At 43.5% G+C, this 20,482-nt stretch overlaps 1 protein-coding gene across 5 annotated transcripts; it reads left to right on the forward strand.

The window, feature by feature from the left end:
- Nucleotides 1–966: 966 nt before the first annotated feature.
- Nucleotides 967–19,347, forward strand: LOC147232725 (guanine nucleotide-binding protein G(s) subunit alpha-like). 5 transcript variants are annotated; one of them, XM_086149747.1, is made up of 14 exons: nt 967–1,466; nt 1,556–1,618; nt 2,001–2,251; nt 3,208–3,280; nt 6,335–6,389; nt 6,480–6,599; nt 9,830–9,927; nt 13,394–13,448; nt 14,486–14,559; nt 14,803–14,861; nt 15,197–15,317; nt 16,716–16,846; nt 17,043–17,110; nt 17,318–19,347. In XM_086149747.1, the coding sequence occupies exons 3-14, from the start codon at nt 2,113–2,115 to the stop codon at nt 17,462–17,464; spliced, it is 1,140 nt and encodes a 379-aa protein (XP_086005873.1). In that variant the 5' UTR covers nt 967–1,466; nt 1,556–1,618; nt 2,001–2,112; the 3' UTR covers nt 17,465–19,347. The 5 variants fall into 5 exon arrangements, with proteins under 5 accessions (XP_086005873.1, XP_086005874.1, XP_086005872.1 ...); XM_086149748.1 differs by having other exon boundaries at nt 981–1,428; nt 1,512–1,618; nt 1,906–2,251; XM_086149746.1 differs by having other exon boundaries at nt 981–1,618; nt 1,906–2,251.
- The last annotated feature ends 1,135 nt before the right edge of the window (nt 19,348–20,482 follow it).

Here is a 20,482-nt window from a genome sequence, read left to right on the forward strand (position 1 = left end):
GTTTCCATTTTTTATTTTTTATGTTTTATATTTATCTTAACGCTCACTTCATTTCGTCTCGTTTGCCTCTAAGAATTTTTATATTAGACTATATGGAATAACCTGGGGGAAATAAACAAAATTATGCGGGTCAAATGAGATTAGATGAGATGAGAGTACTTTTTGATCCCAGTATTGGGAAATTACAAGATAGTGACAAACCAAAGCTGAAATTAAATTGAATAAAATAGAACAGAACAAAATAAAATAGCGTCTGAAAGTAAAAAAAAGTATAGAGGTATTATTAACATGTTTACCTCATAAACACCAGGAAATCAAAGTCAACGTTACTTGAAAATTACGACAAAAACCTGCCTGCTACTTCATTACTGATGAACTGATACTAGAGAAATTTTCAGCTGTCCTTCTTTTTCAATAACATATAAGAATGCCATCGGTAACAGCAGAATTTTAAAACAAGATAAGGACAAGAGTAATCGTGGCCAGGAGTTACACTTAAAAATGATCAAGGATACATCAACATACCAGTCCACGGGTTTTCAAGCAACCAAGCTACATACAGAGTATTTTCAATGCGCAAAAAAACTACTTTGAGGTACTCTCAATATACAAGCTGCTGATGTGAACTCTAACTATATGTTCAGGTGATTTCAAAGATGACCAAAACAAATAATTTAAAAACAAGTACGTATCTGTAAGATTACTTAAAGTATAAATAGGAGTTGTTGTTGCTTTTTTTTTAAAAAAAAGGGGGGAAAAGAGCCTCACTCTCAGTCTTATACTAATCCACGCCACATATTGGCGCCTTCATAATAACAACAAACAAAAACAAACAAAAAAAAAAACGACAACTACTTTATGAAGGTGACATGTTCGTTATGTTGTCACTGTGACCCTTTATTGTGAAATCCGGAACCGGAAGTTCCGACATTCCTTCCGGGCAGCTTGACGTCGCGCCTTCGGCGTTCCTTGGGTTCCGCCAGAGCCCGTCACTCCACCCCGCCTCTTCGGCGCTGTCTCCCTCGGTGTGCGGGTGTCAGATGGGCAAAGGGGAGGCAGGAAGGTAATAACGATAATAATAATTACAACAACAATAATTCTGAGGGATAAAGAAACATTTCCTCGCTGACGCCCCCCAACCCCAGCTCCACCTGTCTGCGGTGAAGGACCGTCTCATCTCCGGGTCAGTGGTGCGTTCACGTACCGCGCACATGTAACGTTTCATTGTAAACCCGCCGTGCGGACACCGGGGAAGAGGCAGGTGGAGGGCAAAAGTAGAATAAGAAGAGGAAAAGAAGAAGGGAGGAAGTGGACCCGACGGCGGGGCTTGAACCTCTTCTGACTCGGAGTGGAGTGGAGTGGGAAGGATTTAACCGAGACCACCTGGATTATCGCGTTGCGTTCACGGACACCGTGGGGTGCTGTGAGGTGATGCCTGAAGCTGGTGCAGAAGAGCATCTACAGATGTGAGGAGACACGTTAACATTTACCTGGTGGGGTCGGGGGTCTAGACACCTGACTGGAGGATTATAGTCTGGACCCCCTATCGTTTCAGGCCGGCAGACACAGGGCGTCAAAGGGACGGATTTGAACTGTGTGTGTTTACGTTTGGAGTCTGGTGAGTCACACACACCGCCATTCAAATCATTATCCCCCACCCCAAATTGTAGTTTCCTCTAGCAGGCCAGGGGTGCGCCCTGGATACTTTTTTTTTTTTTAAATGTGTTTTTAATTCGAGGGGGAATAAGGAGGAGGGTCTAGCAAACAGGGGCTATGGGTTGTGTGTGGAAATGCAGAAAGGTGGGCTCCTGGGGAAGATATCAACCAAGGAAGAAGCCCTTGCAATGCTGAAACACCTCCCCCCCCATTACTGCCATTGCTGATGACTTCTTTGTGGATTTACAGTGAGAAAACACAGGAATCCTGCGTTTTTACCAGTCCCCTGGTGATTCACTTGACAGTTAATAGCCACGACCCTCCATGCGTTCACCCTGTGGCAGGAAGCCCCGTGGAGCAGCGTAGATGTCACACTTCCTGCGCCCGTATCTCCTGCGTCGGACCAGCGGAGAAGCTCAGGGGTGATTGACGCCCCACCACCGGGTGTGCAGGAAGATGGGCTGTCTGGGCAACGGCACGGCAGAAGACCAGCGTGGCGAGGAGAAGGCGCAGAGGAAGGCCAACAAGAAGATCGAGAAGGAGCTGCAGAGAGACAAGCAGGATTACCGGGCCACGCACCGGCTGCTGCTTTTAGGTATGTTCAACTGTGTGTGTGTTTCAGACCTCAGGGGTCTTCATGTAGGGGACCAGAACTGTTGTTTTAGACTCCTGGGGGGGGGATGTAACGGCAAGCGATACAAATTACGCACTGCATCGCTATAACACCTGACTTGGGATCCTGGGGGCCAGGTGCTATTCAGTAGATCTTGGTGCTGAAGATGCCGTCCGGTGGTTCTGTGTTATTTGCCCAGATGTCCGACGGCCTTGAGCTGAAGACACGCCTCCTTAAAGCTAACCCGGTTCATTATTTTCTCCCTAGAGCTGGACTTTTTTGAATCTGTTTGCAGAAAACCATGTTCTAACCTTTTTCACCTGTTTCGACAACACCCGTTCATCAGAGTTTTGTCTCTTTGTTCACCGCAATGCCACGATTCAGTAAGGCCGCGATGTCTCAGCTGCTTGCACAGAGGGAAAATTAGGGTCACTGTTAGGATTTCCTGTGTCCCTCGTGCAACCGTGGCGTTCACTCGAAATCTGAAATGTGTTGCGTTTTTAAAACAGCCAACACTAAACAGGCCCCTGAAGCCAAAGTTCTATTGTTTTTTAAGATTTCCGTTATTTCGTGGGAAAGCAGAGAGAAACACTTGAAGGTCACCTCTCCGCATCCAAGGGTCCTCTCCAGACCCGAGGCATTGGCTCAGAACGGGGTGAGAAACGCTCCAACGCAACCTGGGTTTGTTTACCAAACGCCACGGGTGTAAATGTATATGTACCAGAAAAGCACGGGAGGTTTGATTTGTGTCAGAGATAGGTCACATCGGGTCTGACGCCGTGCCGTCCTCAGATAATTAACATAGAAAGAAAAAATCTGCCTGACCCATTGTTTTCTGCAGCTGGGGTGGTGCTCATGTATTAAATATTCAATTTATTTAGTTTCCCCCAACCTCTTACTTGCCTCCTTACTGGTTACCGTCTCCCTTTTCCCCTCAGGGGCCGGCGAATCCGGGAAAAGCACGATAGTCAAACAGATGCGAATATTGCACGTCGACGGTTTCAACCCAGAGTGAGTACCTCCCCTCCCCCTGCACACCGCTCCTTGTAGCTCATTTTGCGAAACACACACACACACATAACACACACACACACACACACACAGGTCCCGCCACCTGCTCAGGTGTGGATGGCTACATTACCCCAAACCCACCGGTGACCGGGACATGCTCTGCAGCATCAGGAAAAGTTGAATTCCTCTGCTGTCGTTATACAGTCAATTCCTTTTTGATTTTTTTTGTCTGTGTTTTGGAATCATGTCTGTGATTTTAAGACTTGCGGCTTGTGGGTTTTTAACAAGATTAGCCCATCTTTGTCTCCTTTTATTTTATACGTGTATACAGGACTGTCTCAGAAAATTGGAATATTGTGTTTGTTCTTTATCTTCTGTAAGGCAATTAAGAAAACAAAAATTCCTTTTTCATGATATTCTAATATTTTGAGATAGGATTTTTGAGTTTTCTTAAGATGTAAGCCATAATCAACAATATTAAAATAATTAAAGGCTTGCAATATTTCAGTTGATTAGTAATGAATCCAGAATGCATGACCGTTTTGTTTTTGTAATTGCATTACAGAAGATAAAGAATTTTATTACAATATTCTAATTTTCTGAGACAGTCATTTAGTCTGGAAAATTAATAAGAACACAAAAATATAAATAGTATTTTTAGTTGTTTTTTTTGTATTTTTACAGTTATGATTATTTTCACATTACCTTGAGTAATTATGATATCTAATACGCAGTTACCTTCATATTAGTGTAATTGTGTTATTATCAACCGTTGTGGATCAGCTCTCATCCCATCAACTTTCTAGTTGCAGGAAAGCTAAGGCTTTTTTTTCCCCTCCTATCGGTAAACATGCTTCTTATCTAACTGCTAGCCATTAGCAGGCAAGGTGAAAACGTACAACTAAGCTTAGCAGTTTAGCGGGTGAAGTTAAGGTGGTGCATTCATTGAGTCTTGCATTCAGCCTGAATCACAAGCGGGAAAAATAAACCCTGACAACTTTTTTTTTTCCCGCAACAGTTTTAGATCATCGTTTTGGTCTGTACTTGGAACAGTGACAAATCAGGCACAGTGTTTTCTAGGTTTTTCCGTTGCTGCAAGTCAGTCTTTTTATTTTTTCAAAAGATAAACACTTGCAGACAAAGACCTCACCGGGAGATTATCATCAGTTGCTGAATATGTTGTTTTTTTTTCGCGGTTAGAGCCAAAGTCCCACAGCTTGGGGTTGCTGTTCAGACCCATCTGGCAAAAATGTATCCAGTTTACCTTCAGCCTCTGAATGAAGCAGTACTTGGATGGTTGATTCAATCATAATCATTCAAGTATGTGTGGCAGTTCACCTCCCCGCCCTTTCCTTTGCACAGACAAACAGAGCCTGTTACGGTTGGAAGACAGAAAAAACCCAAAAGAGTGAAATGTTTTGGTTGGATTATTAACCTGTTTGGTGTAAATACTGAAGTTGCTCGAATAACTACAAGAAAGAGGCATGATCTGTTTAGGTTTCCGGGAACACTGCCCCTGGGGTGTTTTTCAGTCCCCCCGATGCATTTCGAATTTCCCAAAACTTGATCCCGAGTTAAGGCAGCGGAAGGAGAAGTCACATTTTTCTATTCTTACTCATCTCTTACTCATCTCTTTCCTAGAAAGGGAGCTTGGGGGGGTAGAGGCGTCACCCTGAGCTTCTTTTTGACATTCGCAGCACATCCCTCTGTGGCCACGACTTTGGGGTTTGTCGAAGCAAAATGGGCCATCCCCTCGCCAGGGTGGGGGGTGAAAGTAGTACTGTGTAGCCATAGTACCCATGGTGGAACAATGATGGTCGAACTGCCACTTAGGGACAAGGAAAGGTCCAAGAGGGGCCCCTTTGTGACCCGGTTCACTTTAGCATGCTGAGACCGAACACAGGAACCCATCTAGCTTTTAACATCCTCACGGAGACCAGGAAGAACAAACTGTGCCCCCACAAACACAACTGAGGCCTCAACCCCTGGGTTTGTAAGGGTGTGAATGGTGTCAAAAACGCAGAATGGGGCCAAGCTCCATTGGGGCCAATCAGGTGCAACGCAATATGCCGAGCCGTTCTGTTGCTGCAAATTCGTTTTTAGCTATCGCCGGTTTGGTGGCATCAAGGTGGTCGCTGATGTGCAAACGCAGCGGACTGTGGGGTGTAATTAAAATCAGAGGAATGTAAACCTAACCACTACACCCAACATTATGCACTTCTAATAACTATTCACTTATTATCGCACCAAAATTGACATACCAATGTGGAATCAGTTCAAGCCCAGAACTTGTTTCCCTGCAACTAGACAGTCCAATCTCAAGGTGATGGGAGACTTGAAATGTGTTTCTCATACCCAGTGTACTCCATCTTGTTTTTGTCATTGCAGCAAACCCCGCCTCACAGAGGTATTGTGTTGGATGGAAGTAGTTTTGAGGGTTTCATGGCTTCATTTGCTGGTAACGAGTGCTTGCGGAGTGTGAGAATCACCTGTTTCAATGAATCCGCAGTTTAAGCAGTCCCATGGCATTTATTTTTAAATGCAGCTTTTCCTTTTGCTGCCACTGAGATCCTGTCTTATCATCGTCTCTTGCGACTTTTGTTTGCCAGCTATTTTTGCAAGGGTTAGCTTGCCGCCATACTGATGCATGGAAAGATCCTACGACTGAGTGAAGTGTGGGAGTAATACATGAGCCAACTTAGCAATTTTTTAAAATTTTTTCCAGAATAAACTAACTGGAAGACCAATGAAAATAATATATGTCATTAATAATACATGTAATTTGCAACTTCAATCCGTGGAGTGGCGTTGTCACATCAGAGGCACAAACATGGAGGTCGTGGGAACAAGACGAATCGGTGAAGCATCTTTTTAATCCGAGCACTTCCTGCTCACATACGTCCAACTGTGAACACCAAAGTAGCGCTCAGACCCCTTCCCACCGGTCCGGTCCGATTCTGATGAGCGAGACAACCAAACTTTGTTGCAAAAGGCAACAAAGTACCCATCTTCCTGAAAGATGACACTTAACTCTTGTTTGTTTGTTCCTCACAGGGAGAAAAAACAGAAAATACACGATATTAAAAGCAATATTAAAGAAGCCATAGAGGTAGGAAATGCATGTCATTTTTTTTTCCTTTCCGTTCTTCTTTTAAAAGTTAATTTCGATGCGTTTCCTTCTTCTGCGTTCTCAATCCAGACCATCGTATCTGCCATGAAGACGCTCGCGCCACCGTGCAAGTTAGCCTGCCCTGCCAACCAGCCCCTGATCGATTATGTACTGAACCAAGTGAAGCACAAGGATTTTTCCTTCCCTTCGGTGAGATGTACCCCCCTTCTCATTTATTTATTCATTTTTATTATAGGATGCGATGACTGGCCACTGTTTCCGCTGTAGTTTTTGTCTTTCTTTATTTTTGGAAAGCTGGAGTTGGAGATAGCAATTTTATACGTATCGATAATAACCAGCCAACATCCCAGTACGGTCTCTGACCCTTGAGTTATTACACCGAGAAAACTCTCAGAATCACAGCAGCTTATAAAATAACATCTAACACCTAAATGTTTTTTTTTCTCATCTATTTTTCTTTCTTATTCAGATCAGAAAAAATATTTAATCCCTAATAACATAACGGGTTTAATTTAGCACTTATTCCACTGTTGACTTTCATAACATCAAGACCACAAATGTTATTAATGTCAATTCCATTATTTGCTTTTATACATAGTAAAAATGACTTTTCCTGTATTTTGGGTCTTTGTGTGGCTCCCTCAGTTGAGCCTCCTAAGTGGGAACACACCTGCTGATTTCTAAAACACTCCTGACACCAAAACACACACACAGTCACACAGTAATTTTCCCTGGGAACTCTCTCGGGCCGCTTGGATGTTCTCTTCAAGGCCTGATGAGTGTGAGCCCACCGACATCAAGCAAGTGTTTACTTATTTATGTATTTACACCATTGACACGTATTTTGGCCGACCAACTTAATCCTGGCGTGCACTGTGGGGAGAGGACGCTGTCATCCAGGGCTTTTGACAGTCTTACATATGAACGATTTCCGATCGCCATTTCTCCCAATTTATGTCGTGATGCTTTGGAATATATGCAGGAGGGTTTCGTCCAGATAGCGTCAATTAAAAAGCACCATTTGGTCAATAATTGGTCCTTAAATTATATTTTACAGACATTCTTGCTGATGTTTCAAGTAGTGGCTGATTTCTGTTAAAACGTCAACAGGTGATTTTCCAAGGTGATTTCTGTAAAAGTGATGTACTCACAGCGTTTTATTTTATCAGACTTCACAAAAAAAATTATGTGGGTCATTTCTAGTTCGTTTCATTTGGAGTTGCATCCATTGTACTAAAAGAAACCGCCCTTGTTGTTTCCCAAACACACACCTCTCATGTAGTTTTCCATAAGGTAGAGTCGCCTCAGGGTTTCAGGATGCATTTAATGCATTACAATAGAGCAGGCATTGAGTCAACATAGACAGAATAATTATGTGTAAAATGGTCTCACACAGGACACACAGACACAGACGTACAACATATCATTTTCAAACATTGTTCCGAGTGTCCTGATTTGCAGGGATGTGTGTATATGTGTGTAAGGAACCCTCCCTGATCCAGTCCCAGCAACGTCATGGGAAGTTTGTCTAAAGCTGACCCTGACCCTGAGGTGCGAGGGTGGGCTAGCCTAGCTAACCAAGCTAATGTATTGCTAAGGAAGTTGTAGTTTAGGCCAATGCAGCGACCTTAATGCTAACGCAGATGAATTTCCGCTCCCCGGGCGCAGCCTTCTGCTCAGTTTCTCCTGAAGAGAATGGAGAAGAAAATAGTCCTGATAGCCTCTTCCTCCTCAGCCCGCTGCTCCCTCCCTCGCCTTCCCTGGAAACCAGTCTGACTGGTTGATTCCGTTTCTAGCGCAGGGTGGGGAGAGGGGCGTTCAGGAGGGGAAATGAACACTACAGAAATATCTTTGATCGTTGATGTCTCTTCGGTCTCTCAATGTTCACCCTGAACCATCGAGAGAAGAAATTCAAGTTTCTTGATTGTCTCCCTGTCGCCAAGAGGCTTCTTTTTAAATTCTCATGCACAAGGAAACCAGTAACAATTGAAGATGATTTAGAGGAGACGGGAATTCACCTGAGTTTATCCGTAAGGATGCAGCTATCGGGCAGTAATTTATATTTTTCTAAAATATCCCTTTTCGACTGAAGTCGAACCAAAGAAAGATGTCTGGAAACAATATCAAGCAGGATTTTTTTTCCTTTCTATGCAGCCTCTCGTCATTTACAAAAACATCAACAGAACAATCTAGTGCGACAATCCGCTGACAGGGAAATCATCATATAGAACAGTGCTTCCGATACACGATTTGGTTGTTTACAGATATTGTATTACAAGAGGGAAGCAGATGTATTGACATTTTGTCTAAAGTGTGCTGCATACTGTTAGTGAGATGAACGATCAACATATTTGATCTCCAAACGGGCTTGAAATGTCCCGTCCGCGCAATTTGTGAAGATCGCTAGTGTGAAAAACTTGTTTTGCTCGCAGCTAAAAAAAAATGTTTCAAGTACTCAGTGTAATGCCGTGGCTCATAATGGCTTATTTGTACTTGACCATATCGGACAAGATGGAGATCACAGTGAGTAAAAGGGCCCGCCGCGTGGAGACAGCCGAGCTTTGTGTCAGCACAAAGCTGTCCCGTTTTTCTTGGTGAACCCAGTGAACTGTTGTATTTCCTGCCTCTTGCCAGAGCCCCTGCTCATCTGCCGCTCCCTCCGAACAAGCCTTAAAATCCAAGCTAAGCGACGGATTTGACCATCTGGCCTAAAAAAAAAAGCTTTCATCCACCGAGAGCCACGCGATAAACTCAGCTGTTGTCAACTTTGATACTTTTATTTATCCTGTATGTCGTTTTGGTGTCTTTACCACCAGAATATTCATCGGTTACAGTTTAAAGCCCCACGACTCAAGGAATCAGAGGCGCGTCCAGTATGATCCAGAGACGCTGAAGATGTTGTTGATTCTCGAAATAATTTGATTAGTGTCCCACCATCTCCTGTTTCCTTTGAAAGCCGGGCGTTCGGCACACAATCGAGGATCCATTGAATGCCGTTCTCTTCAAATAATTTCAGGAAGGCGGTATCCAGGAAGTACAAAAAGTTCCTAAAATTCAAAAGAGACTACTAATGTGTTGGGTCACCCCGTGCTTTAAGACCAACATGTACACAGATGCAAGTACATATAGCTGGCAGTGATGCTAGCTCTGCGCCTAGCACAGGCTGCACCACTCTGAATGTCCTGAAAGTACAAAATAAAAGATAGAGCTACACTTTTGCCCATTGTCTAGTTTGGGTTTAACACCCGGGATCTGGACACAACCCTTTTGTTTTACCCACCCATGGCTTCCCCATTGGCCCCTTGCGACATTACACCTCTATTTCGGGGGTGCTCCTGCGCCCTGAAGTGATACCATGACTCGCAGTTATTCCAATATGTGGTATGTTGTCGATCAGGACGCCTCTTCTCTCTTCCCAGGAGTTTTATGACCACACAAAGCTCCTCTGGCAGGACGACGGTGTTCGGGCTTGTTGGGAAAGGTCCAACGAATATCAGCTCATCGACTGCGCGCAGTAGTAAGTCTCCTCTTCATCACCTCCACACTCCACCCTGTGGCCGTAGTTCCAGGATTTTCACCAAAAAACACTTCCTGGTTCTCAACATGTACACTTGCGCTAGTGTCTGCATGAGCACAAGGAGTCATGTTTCACTGGGTGACAGTAGATGTTGTTCTTTTAGCAGCATGTAGGCATTTTACTTGGAAATGAGCTTTTGTTTGACTAGTTGAATGCTAACGGGTCCCTGACCTACGCTGTCCTCAACCTGCAGCGTTTCGTTGTTACGGCGGTCATCCTGTAAATAATAAAAATTAAAATAAAGTTCAACTTGAAGCGCCATGGTGCGAAATCAAACATCACCTGTGAACTCTGCGTGGCCAAAGAATATGCCACTATGCAAAGTCTATTTGGGAGCTATGGCGACGCTCGGGTCCCAGCAGATGTTCTTGGGGTAATGTGTGCTTTGTTTATGTCCACTCACTTAGGCTAGGCTAGGCTAGGTCTGACTTGCGTCCAAAAAAATCACCTTACGCCATTCAGGGAACGTATCTCCGATGTAACTCGCGGACTCCCTGTAGTCCTATTGCGCGTCTTTTTCATATTCATGTGCTTTGCTGGGATTGAGTCTCCAACTCATCGCGAAGATTTTATCTTTTAATGAACGTATCGATTGGCAATGATCTATAGAAAACGTCCTCCGGTTGCTCCGGCCCTTAGTCCGCCGTGGAACCGGCGGGCGTCACCCATTCCTTTTTCCTTCTTTTAGAATCGTCTCATAGAAATAAAGACTTTCTCCAGTCTCTGCTCTTTGTTTCCTTGTTCCATCATCCCCCTCTCCACTGTTCACTTGTTTTCAAGTTCTTTACCTCACGTTCCTCGCCTCTCTTCCCTCTTCCTCTCCTCCACCCCCTTTCCCATCCTTTCATGAATTTTAGTTATGTCTTTTTGTCCTATGGACTTGTTTAATTTTCTCCTTTGTTCCATTTTTTGCACTTCTCTCTTTCTCTCCTTTTCACTCTCTCTTTCCACCTCTCTTTTGTTGCCTGGTCCTCTTACGTCTTCCCCCACTCTGAACCTCTCCCTGTCTGGCCCCCCACTCCAGTTGCACAAGATCGGGAGCCAATGGTCTATTTTTAGTGCCCGTGGTTGTGTCGCCATGACAATCAAACTTGAGGCCGGGGCGCCAGGGAGCTATATTTGGAGCGGCAGTGCTTTTGTCAGACAGCCTTTTTTCTGTCGGCTTGCAGCGTCAACGTGCAAAGACGCAGTCAGGCCCCTCGAAGTAACCAGACGACCTCTGCTCAACATTTTCCCCCCAGGAGTTGGTGGTTTTTTCCATGATTTTTTTTTTTATGTAAAAAAACTTCTTTGATTGAGAAAAAAAACAAACAAAAAAAAAAAACAGCAAAACTTTACTCGGTTTGTTATTGGCCCATTAACCTCTAATAGGGGGTAAGTGCTCTGTGTGTGTGTGTGTGTGTGTGTGTGTGTGTACAAAAACGAAAACCATCATTACACAGCCGCACCTGATTGGCCGAACCGTCCATGGCAGTCAGTACAGGGAGTGTGAACCGGAACCAAGAAGGCACATTGTCTCCAATCCACAATAGAAAAGATATTTCTAGCCGAAACAAAGCCAAGCAATTTGCAGGTCTGACTTTATTTTTCTCATTGTCGTTTTAAGTTTAGGTTTTATTATTGTTAAATTAAACTACAAATACGGAGAGAAACATTTGCATACCTGACATGCCTTTTTTTTTTGTTCCACAACTGTGCATACCAAAAGAATTAAGCCAAATGAATGCTTTTTGCAGCCCAGGCCTGCTGTCCAGCAGGGGAACCGTTCCCCGCGGTGTGTTTCCTGAACCCCCCTGTCACATTTCGCTCCTGCCCGACACATTCCTGCTGATGTCGAGGGGGTCCTTACACATTGCAACCTAGATGTGGCTAACAGTTAACATCAGAGGAGGTGGGGAGTTAATTTAACGGGGTATCCAGGGATCATCCATGAGGTGAAGAGGGCTTCTGTCACACATGTTGTCTTGTTACCAGCTTAGCACCAGGTAACCAGTTGTGGGCTTTGCCCATTTTTACATCCTCTCTCCACCTAGCGGCCTGATGGTTTGACAAATGTGTTGGCGACCCAAAACTAACCCTACCCCTATTTTTCACTTAACCGTTTGTTGCATTTTGTACATCATCAGTCATTCATTATCTTTATCCCGATCCAGCACTCGGGGTGCTGGCGCTCGCCTGGCGAGAGGCGGGGTCTCGCCAGTCCATCACAAGGTCACATATAGACACATGCAACCACTCACCCTCTCATTCCCACTTCAAATAGACATGCAACAATTTATTCCTTCATACACAACTATTCACCCTCTCATTCACACATCAGTCAGCGGCTGATGCAGACATGCTCAGACGCCCGCTACAGCTAAGCTAGTGTCACTTAGATGATCACCAGATTCCTGCTGGCCCAGCTACAGTTGTGCTCCACCTCAGATCACCTCCGCATATTGTTACCAGACAATGTTTGGCCGATTGCGCTGTCAGAACAGCTGTGCTGTTTCAGCGTGCTGAACGCTGTTTTGTTCAAGTATTTTCCCATGTTTGTGTGTGTGCGTGTGTGTGTGTTTATCCATTTATCCAGAACCTTGCTCAGCTTGCAGCTACTCCTTCCCTCCATGCTCATAAGCTGAATGGATCAGTCCATCCACAGGCATGGGGAGGGATGACTATTCGCTCATGTAGCTTACACACACACACACACACACACACTGGCCTTTTTCATTTTGAGACACCGGGAGATTTTAATCCTGTTCTCTTGACATTTACAATGTAAGATCATGGGAATAAATACTATGTGTTTGATGAATGAGGAAGGCACACACACATACATGACAGACTCCCGCAGAAGAGGCACTACAGCTGTACATCTGCTGTATTGACGAGGCATCTCTGGTTGAGTCTGAGAAAACCACTTTGGAGCTCACACGCCCCCTGGTGGCCAATCAGAGTACAGCATCCTCTGTCTTAGCTCACCAATGTACTCTGTGTAATAATAACTTAATATTGATAATTTATCCTTTATTAATCCCCGTGTGCAGTAGGCACGCTGTCGATCAGCGCCAGGGGAGCAGTTAGGGGTTCAGTGTCTTGCTCAACAACACTTCGACACACTTGAAGGAGACGGGAATCGAACCAGGAATGTTTGGGTCCAAAAACGATTGATCTACCTTGTGTGTGTGTGTTTGTGTGTGTGTGTGGTTGGGGGGGGGGTACAGTGTATAGATATGGTTGCATGGAGTCTTATGGGGGTTCTCCAGGTTCCTTCCCGCAGTCCAAAAAACAAGAGGTTCATTGGTTCGTTGCATGTCTATATGTCGTAGATGGAGAGTGAATGAATGAATGTTGCTGTGTTGCTGAACGGCTATTGAGTGGTAAACCTTGATTTTTTTTTTTTTTAATTGTTATTTTTCAGCTTCCTTGACAGGATAGACGTGGTCAGACAGCATGACTACACACCCACTGATCAGGTAAGATGTCTCACACACACACGCCTATCAGGTAACTGCAGTGCTTCTCACTTATTTTCTGTTACACCCCCCCTAGGAAGAAGAAAACGTTTCGCCCCGTTCTCTGCCACAACTATAAATAGTATAATTTTTCTTTAAAATTGTTACATGCACATCTCTGCACAATATTGTATCCTTATTAACATTAAAGATAAGAGAAAGAAATAAATATATATCACCTTGCAACAAATAATAACTTTATTAACGTAGCAGTACTCGCTGCTTTACTGCTGTAGCTTTCACAAAGCGGGATGATTGTTGGCAATATTCGGCATGTTTTCGGAAAAACAAAACAAAAAAAACTAAAGAGGCTTATCAGTGTAATAGGGGTGTAACGTCTTAAGGTGACGCCTTCATTTGTTTTGCTTCATGCTGTCCGCTGCTATTATTTTTAGACACTGTAAACACACCGGTCCTTCCTCATCTCCCACCGTAGTCTCAGTGAAGCCAAATGCTACATATTTCTTCGTCAACAACACTGACACACTAGGAGGAGCCGGGACTCGACCCAGGAACGCCACCCCCAAATTTGTTGAAGTGCAGTTTGTTCAATGCACTGCACTTCATTTCTCCTGGTCTGTGCTGTGTTTACGCGCATGTTTGGTGAAAAAAACTAATACTATACAAAAGCATGTTCGTGGGGTCAGCCACCCCAGCATCACCTCATTATTTGAGGAGTGGTTTACTGACATCAGTGTTTTGAAGTTGTATGAAATAGTGGATTAAAAGAAACAAAACGACCCTTCTCATTTTATTTAACAGTCATTGCATATTGTTTTTTTTTCTGTCCAATATTTGGGTACTTTATCGTTACCGCTAAAGTAAGTTATTTTCAAAGTTCAAAGAAATGCAAAAACGTGAACCAGGTGTTGACAGTGAAATGAACTGCTATCGCGTCGACTCAGCTTTTACTGATACCGCCATGTATTCTCGGGGCTGAGTCAAAAAAACAAAAAAACACTTGGCACCGCTCCTTTAACGGAATCTCATCCTTCCAGGACCTTTTGCGATGCCGAGTGCTGACGTCGGGGATCTCTGAGACAAGGTTCCAATTAGACAAAGTCAAGTTCCAGTGAGTTCCCGTCATCCAGCTGCACTTTTTGAAATAAGTGCCAGTGTTTCCTTTAGCAAGTTCGTCTCCCCTGGTACAATCTTGCTGATGTAAAGTTTCATGTCACGTTGTTCAAGGGAGTTGTTTTTTTTTTTTTATTGCCACGCAAGAGCAAAGAACTATAAACCTGTTTGCCGCACGAAACGATCTGCACTGGTTTTACGGCGGGATTCAAACTTGCGACTTCCCGTTTTTTTGTCTCAGCATGTTTGACGTTGGGGGTCAGAGAGACGAGCGGCGAAAGTGGATCCAGTGTTTCAATGGTAGGTCCTCAAGGAAACCATCAGAAACAAGTGATAAATTACCTCGCATTTAAAAAAAAAAAATGAATTAAAACGTTAACGGACTCTGTTGTTTGGAGAATTCATTTTCGAGTTTCATTTGATCTATCATTAATTCTTTCCTTTATCACAGTTCACCATTCATTTCTGCCCTGGCATATGTTGTTCTTCTTTTCCAACTGGTTCCCATTTTGAACTTTAAATTCCAAAGAGGAAGATGTGCAGTCCGTGCTTTACCTTTCAATTCATATATTTTGTGTGTGTGTGTGTGTGTGTGTGTGTGTGTGTGTGTGTGTGTGTGTGTGTGTGTGCTGCAGATGTGACGGCGATCATTTTTGTGGTGGCGAGTAGCAGCTACAACATGGTGATTAGAGAAGACAATCAGACCAACAGGCTACAGGAGGCACTCAATCTTTTCAAGAACATCTGGAACAACAGGTGGGAATGTCATCGATGTGCATCTTCACAAGGTGCAAACACGAAATAGTCTCCACTTGTTGAAATCTTCTGAACTTCATGAACTGAAGAAACCTCTCAGATGAGGGGTGAAATGTCTTGAATTGAAGAAATTCAAGTCCAGTTGCTATCACAAGAAGATTTTAACAAGTATTCACCATGACCTGGGTGACAAAGAACTTCTGCAGACACGAAATAGTCGCACACGCGGGGGCAGTTGCCTGTAAAACCCCCCTGCAGCATAAAAAATCTGGAATTGACATTCGAACCTGCGTCTTTCTGGCATCGGTGTCTGTCAGTCGTGAAATACGTTGTGTTTCGTTGGACTCACCACTTCCTATATCTTTTTCAAAATAAGAGCTTTATCTACCCAGTGCGGATTAGGATGAAAACACAAAAGCACATCACCTTTCTCTCTGTTAAGATAATATAATAAGATAAGATCAACTTTTTTGATTCCCATAGGGAAAATTCTTCTGTTACAGCAGCGCAACAGTTATAGTGTCAATAAATATGAATGTATATTTACATAGAGAGACAATTAGAAGACAATTGAAAGATAGCAAAAGACATCAGCAAATAAATAGAAAGCAGAGAGAACAAAAACAGCATCAAGGATAAGAATGGGGGAAAAAAACAGCATGGGTGAGAATAGAGGGAATAGACAGCCAAAATGAAAACAATAAGGATGGGAACATAAACAGAGTGACAATAGCAATGACAAAAATAAGCAGGGTGTGAATGGACTGAGACCAACAAGGATAAAAATAGACAATAGTGTTGGAGCATGACATGTGGGAATGGGTGAGGTCGCGATGTTGTGGAAGCACAGATGCACCTCCAGCCAGTCTGAGTTGTGTGCTGTCCAGACTGCCCCCCTTCTCTCTACCCCCCTTTATCTCGACCTTCTTCTGAAGTTTGAATCCTGGAGATAGTCTGAAAGAAGTACTGTATGTAACCCTGTATAAATCTTAGTGTGGCTGCTATTTGCCTCTGTCTGACAGAGGAATTTCTATGAACCGTCTGGTTCCAATTTGGTTCAGGGAACTTGTCTCCTCCAGGGGAACCTGTTCATTTTGCAATCCCGCTGGGGGCAAGGGACTTTGGTAGGGCGATGCAAGGGTCTGCGACGTGCACCTTAAGTGCAACACTCAAAATAATCGGCTGTGAAAAAAGAAGAACATAACACAGACGACGGGGAGGGCAAAGTTGCAAAAGTGTTTGTGATCTGCATGCTGGGAATATCATGGACTATCAGTGTGGTTGAAGTTTTTTTTTTCTCCTTCCTTCGCCGTTCGAGGAACAGAGATTCACGGTTCCTCTGCATCAATGCAGGGACTGTCCAGCATGTAACCCACCCTTTGCTCCCCTCCCCTGCAGGTGGCTCCGCACCATTTCTGTCATCCTCTTCCTAAACAAACAGGACCTCCTGGCTGAGAAGGTTTTGGCGGGCAAGTCCAAGATTGAAGATTACTTTCCAGCATTTGCACGCTACACCACGCCCGACGACGGTAAGGGACTGTCGTGCAGGCGTCAGCAGCCACATAAAAAAAAAAAAATCTTCTGCCTGGCGGTATTGCCACCTTGTGTCCAAGTCAACCTCTATGGCAACATAACTACCTTTAATGCAAGTGAAGCAAATGTTATCGTATCTGGAGAAATGCTACTGTTTATGACCATGTGACCCGATTTCTCCTCAACCCGCAGCAATACCGGAGCCAGGTGAGAGCCCACGCGTCACACGGGCAAAGTACTTCATACGGGACGAGTTTCTGGTACGTATGTGGGTCGGGGTCGAACACACTTTCGAGTGTATCTGAGCACGTCTGTTGACTGTGAGACCGGGAAATACCTCCACTGGTTTCTGTGGTTGTCGCGTGTTGCATCCTCTAGGAGGAGGTGCATAAATGAGCCCTCATAGGACGCAGAAGAAGGATGCGCTAACACTGACTTAACCTCCCCTCCCTTCTCGCCTTCCCCAGAGAATCAGCACAGCCAGCGGGGACGGACGCCATTACTGTTACCCCCACTTCACCTGTGCAGTCGACACGGAGAAGATTCGCCGCGTCTTCAGTGACTGCCGGGACATCATACAGAGGATGCACCTGCGGCAGTATGAGCTCTTGTGATCGGCAGCAGCATCCGCCAGCAACATGACATCAGAATTAAACCTGTGAAAACTGAAAAGGTCAGAAAGAAAGTTTTTTACCACCGGCGGGACGGGGATATCCAAGCCCACCCAGCACCAAGCCGGGAGGAGGGTCCTCGCCGGAGCCCTTCTTTCAGCCGTCGCTTACCTCTCAGATATATGGACACACATGCACTACAGCCGATCTATCATATCGTACACACTCATGCACATACATGCACAGATCCTTTGGAAAATCAACTTTTTTGCAGTGGGCAGGATGGAACAGCGGACCCTGATGGAGGAGGAGTTTATTCACCGCATGCAGAGGACACATCAGGGGGTCAGGGAGAACTAAAACATGGGGCAGCAAACTGACACACACACACACACACACACACACACACACATGCACTAACCCTGCAATCGGCTGCCCGCAACGCAGTAGGCAGGACCGCCTGCTCACGTGAGCCCAACACCTCCACTGGAAAGTACCATACATTTCATACATTCATAAATGCAGGTGAACTCCATGAAGTGCAAAAAATCAGAGCTTTATATATACATATATATAGATGTTCATATATGTGACTGTATATAAATATGTATATATAATTATACACATAGGTATTATATATTCCTGTAATAACACAATTCTACTTTTTCAGTTTTGGTGTACCCATTGTCATGTGTTGATGTTCACTGTGTGGGTATGAGTGACCCACACACACACACACACGTCTGTTTTTATTTGACTGCTGGACTATTATTCTTGTGAGAACTATCAAAATGTCTGAATTTTGTACAACTCTGTTGAAGAAGATGACAAAGAGAGACGATCCCTGTGCCTTGATTACGACGATACATACCAAAACGAGCTAATATGAAAGATATTTTTCACTGCGCTGTACATCTGGACGGGCAAGGGGGAGCTCTGGTCCCCCTCCCGTGTTCCACGCACATTTGTTTTGTTTGTTTATTCATTTGATTTGCTTTGACTTTCCTATGTTTATATGGTACAAAGGATATGGGATGGGGGGCGAATGATAACTATAATAATCAGACACCATCTTAATGCTGTGTGATGAAAAACCTCAACTTCATCTATATAAAATCCATCACCTCTTTCATATATATATATATAAATAAAAGATATATATATATATATATATATATATGATATAAAAGAGGTGATGTACTATATATATACCAACTGTATGCCTGTCAGTCTCCCCTGTGAGATTTTCAAGTTTTTTTTTCTGTCAGAAGGGGAAAAGGGGGAGCGGGCCTTCAACTCTTTTTTTTTTTTTTTTTATTCAGCTTTAACTCTTGATGGAGCGAGAAATATCCAATCACGAAAATGTTTTTGTTTTTCTACATAAAAAACAAATTATTTTTGCTGAAACAATAAGGAATGGCTGTCTTCAGTGTTTGGTTTATTCCTAGTGGTCGTTTGGGGCGTTATTTCATCCCACTTTTTGGGTTTTGTTTTGTTTTTTTCTTCATGATTTTCTCCCTTTTTCACACTTTATTCACTATCTAGACCAAACTGTTCACCAACCTGTAGACCACTATCACTTTTAGTTCAGAATTTTAAACATCCTGTCACTTTTAATGTTAACTGCTCACCTGTGTTTCCATTGATTGTCGGACATTGAGCAATTATCGATATAGCTCAATAAAAAAAAAATGCCAGCAGGCATTAAAGGTCCTTAAAGGTCATAGGGTAACATAAAGAAAAAGTGTTTTTTTTTTGTGTGGGGATAATCAGGACAATGAGAAAGTCTCAGTTTCCCTTTTTTTTTAAACGAGAGAACTCTCGAATAAATCTATATTAAATTTTAAATTAAAAGGAATAATAATAAAAGCTTTCTTTTCCAAAAACCCTGAAGTTACCCTTATTTCTTCTGTTAGTTTTTAGGTTTTTTTTGTTATATTCCGGTATTCGCAATCAAATTTACCGTTCCCTGGCACGATTCCATAGAGGAGGCATATAAAAGGAAGGAAAATCATACATTGGCGGAAAGGATTGTATTGTGTACGTAGAGGAAAAAGCCCAGCAGGATAACATGAAAGTTAAAGGAGTTTTAAAAATATATCTTCAGGAGCCTGTTGACAAAAAGGGTCCAGTATTAGTAAAAGAAACATTAGAAACGTATTTAATCACATGAATGACAAGAGGCTCCGTATCTCCTCCAGCTCCACTTCTACTCATCCAACTTCCTTCCTTTCTGACAGCCTCAGAAATCAGAGATCAAATCGTAGCTCTGCTCCCAAATTTCTCAGACTTAAAGCCTCCAACATTCACAAATCTCATAATTTCTCCATCAACAATTACATGCCCTTCATTCTTCCATCCACTCGGGTTAAGAGTCAGGTTGTCATCCTTTCAGGTCCCATATTAATAATATCAGTATCTGCCTATTTCTTTTTGACTGATAGAACACTATCTTGCTCCACATGGTGCAGCCATTCTCATGCATAGCCTTTTTACCTCCCGGCTGGATTGCTGCGAACCCATTCTTCTCTGCCTCCCCGACAAATCCCTCCGCAAACCCCAGCTAATCCAGATATCTGTGGGCTGGGATCATAACTTGTACCCCCCGCAGAGAACACATTACCCCAGTCCTTCCACAGCTTCACCGGTTGTCCATACAATCAAGGATAAATGACAAAATGTTGCTTCTGACTTATAAATGCAGTCAAAACTCAAAACTCATATGTTGAAAATTGTCAACACTCTGTAATCTGCTAAAAAAAAATTCTGAGGTGACCAGGGGTTTGGAACAGCACCCACAAATAAAAATGTAACATTATTGTTATGATTACGAGGTGTAATCGGCAGATGTGAGAGAAGAGAATACAGAGAATAAGATTAGTTGGAGGAGTTTGATTTGCTGTGGTAACTCCTGAAAAGACAAAAAAGAAGTAGATTATGATTTCAAAATTCAGGCAACCCTCGTTCGATTCTGTAAGGAGTTTGCGTGTTTGGATGATGCTAAAATGAGAGAATCAACGG

Source organism: Fistularia commersonii, chromosome 7, assembly GCF_037954325.1.
Source record: "Fistularia commersonii isolate RoL2024-O1a breed Wild chromosome 7, RoL_Fcom_v1.0, whole genome shotgun sequence".
In the NCBI taxonomy this organism is placed as follows: Eukaryota; Metazoa; Chordata; class Actinopteri; order Syngnathiformes; family Fistulariidae; genus Fistularia; species Fistularia commersonii.

What these genes read in the sequence shown, in the direction of transcription:
- LOC147232725 (XM_086149747.1), top strand. Translation starts at nt 2,113, where the DNA reads ATGGGCTGTCTGGGCAACGGCACGGCAGAAGACCAGCGTGGCGAGGAG. An exon ending in TTAGACAAAGTCAAGTTCCA is followed by an intron (nt 14,560 to 14,802) that starts GTGAGTTCCCGT and finishes TTTTTGTCTCAG; the next exon opens with CATGTTTGACGTTGGGGGTC. An exon ending in GTGGATCCAGTGTTTCAATG is followed by an intron (nt 14,862 to 15,196) that starts GTAGGTCCTCAA and finishes TGTGTGCTGCAG; the next exon opens with ATGTGACGGCGATCATTTTT.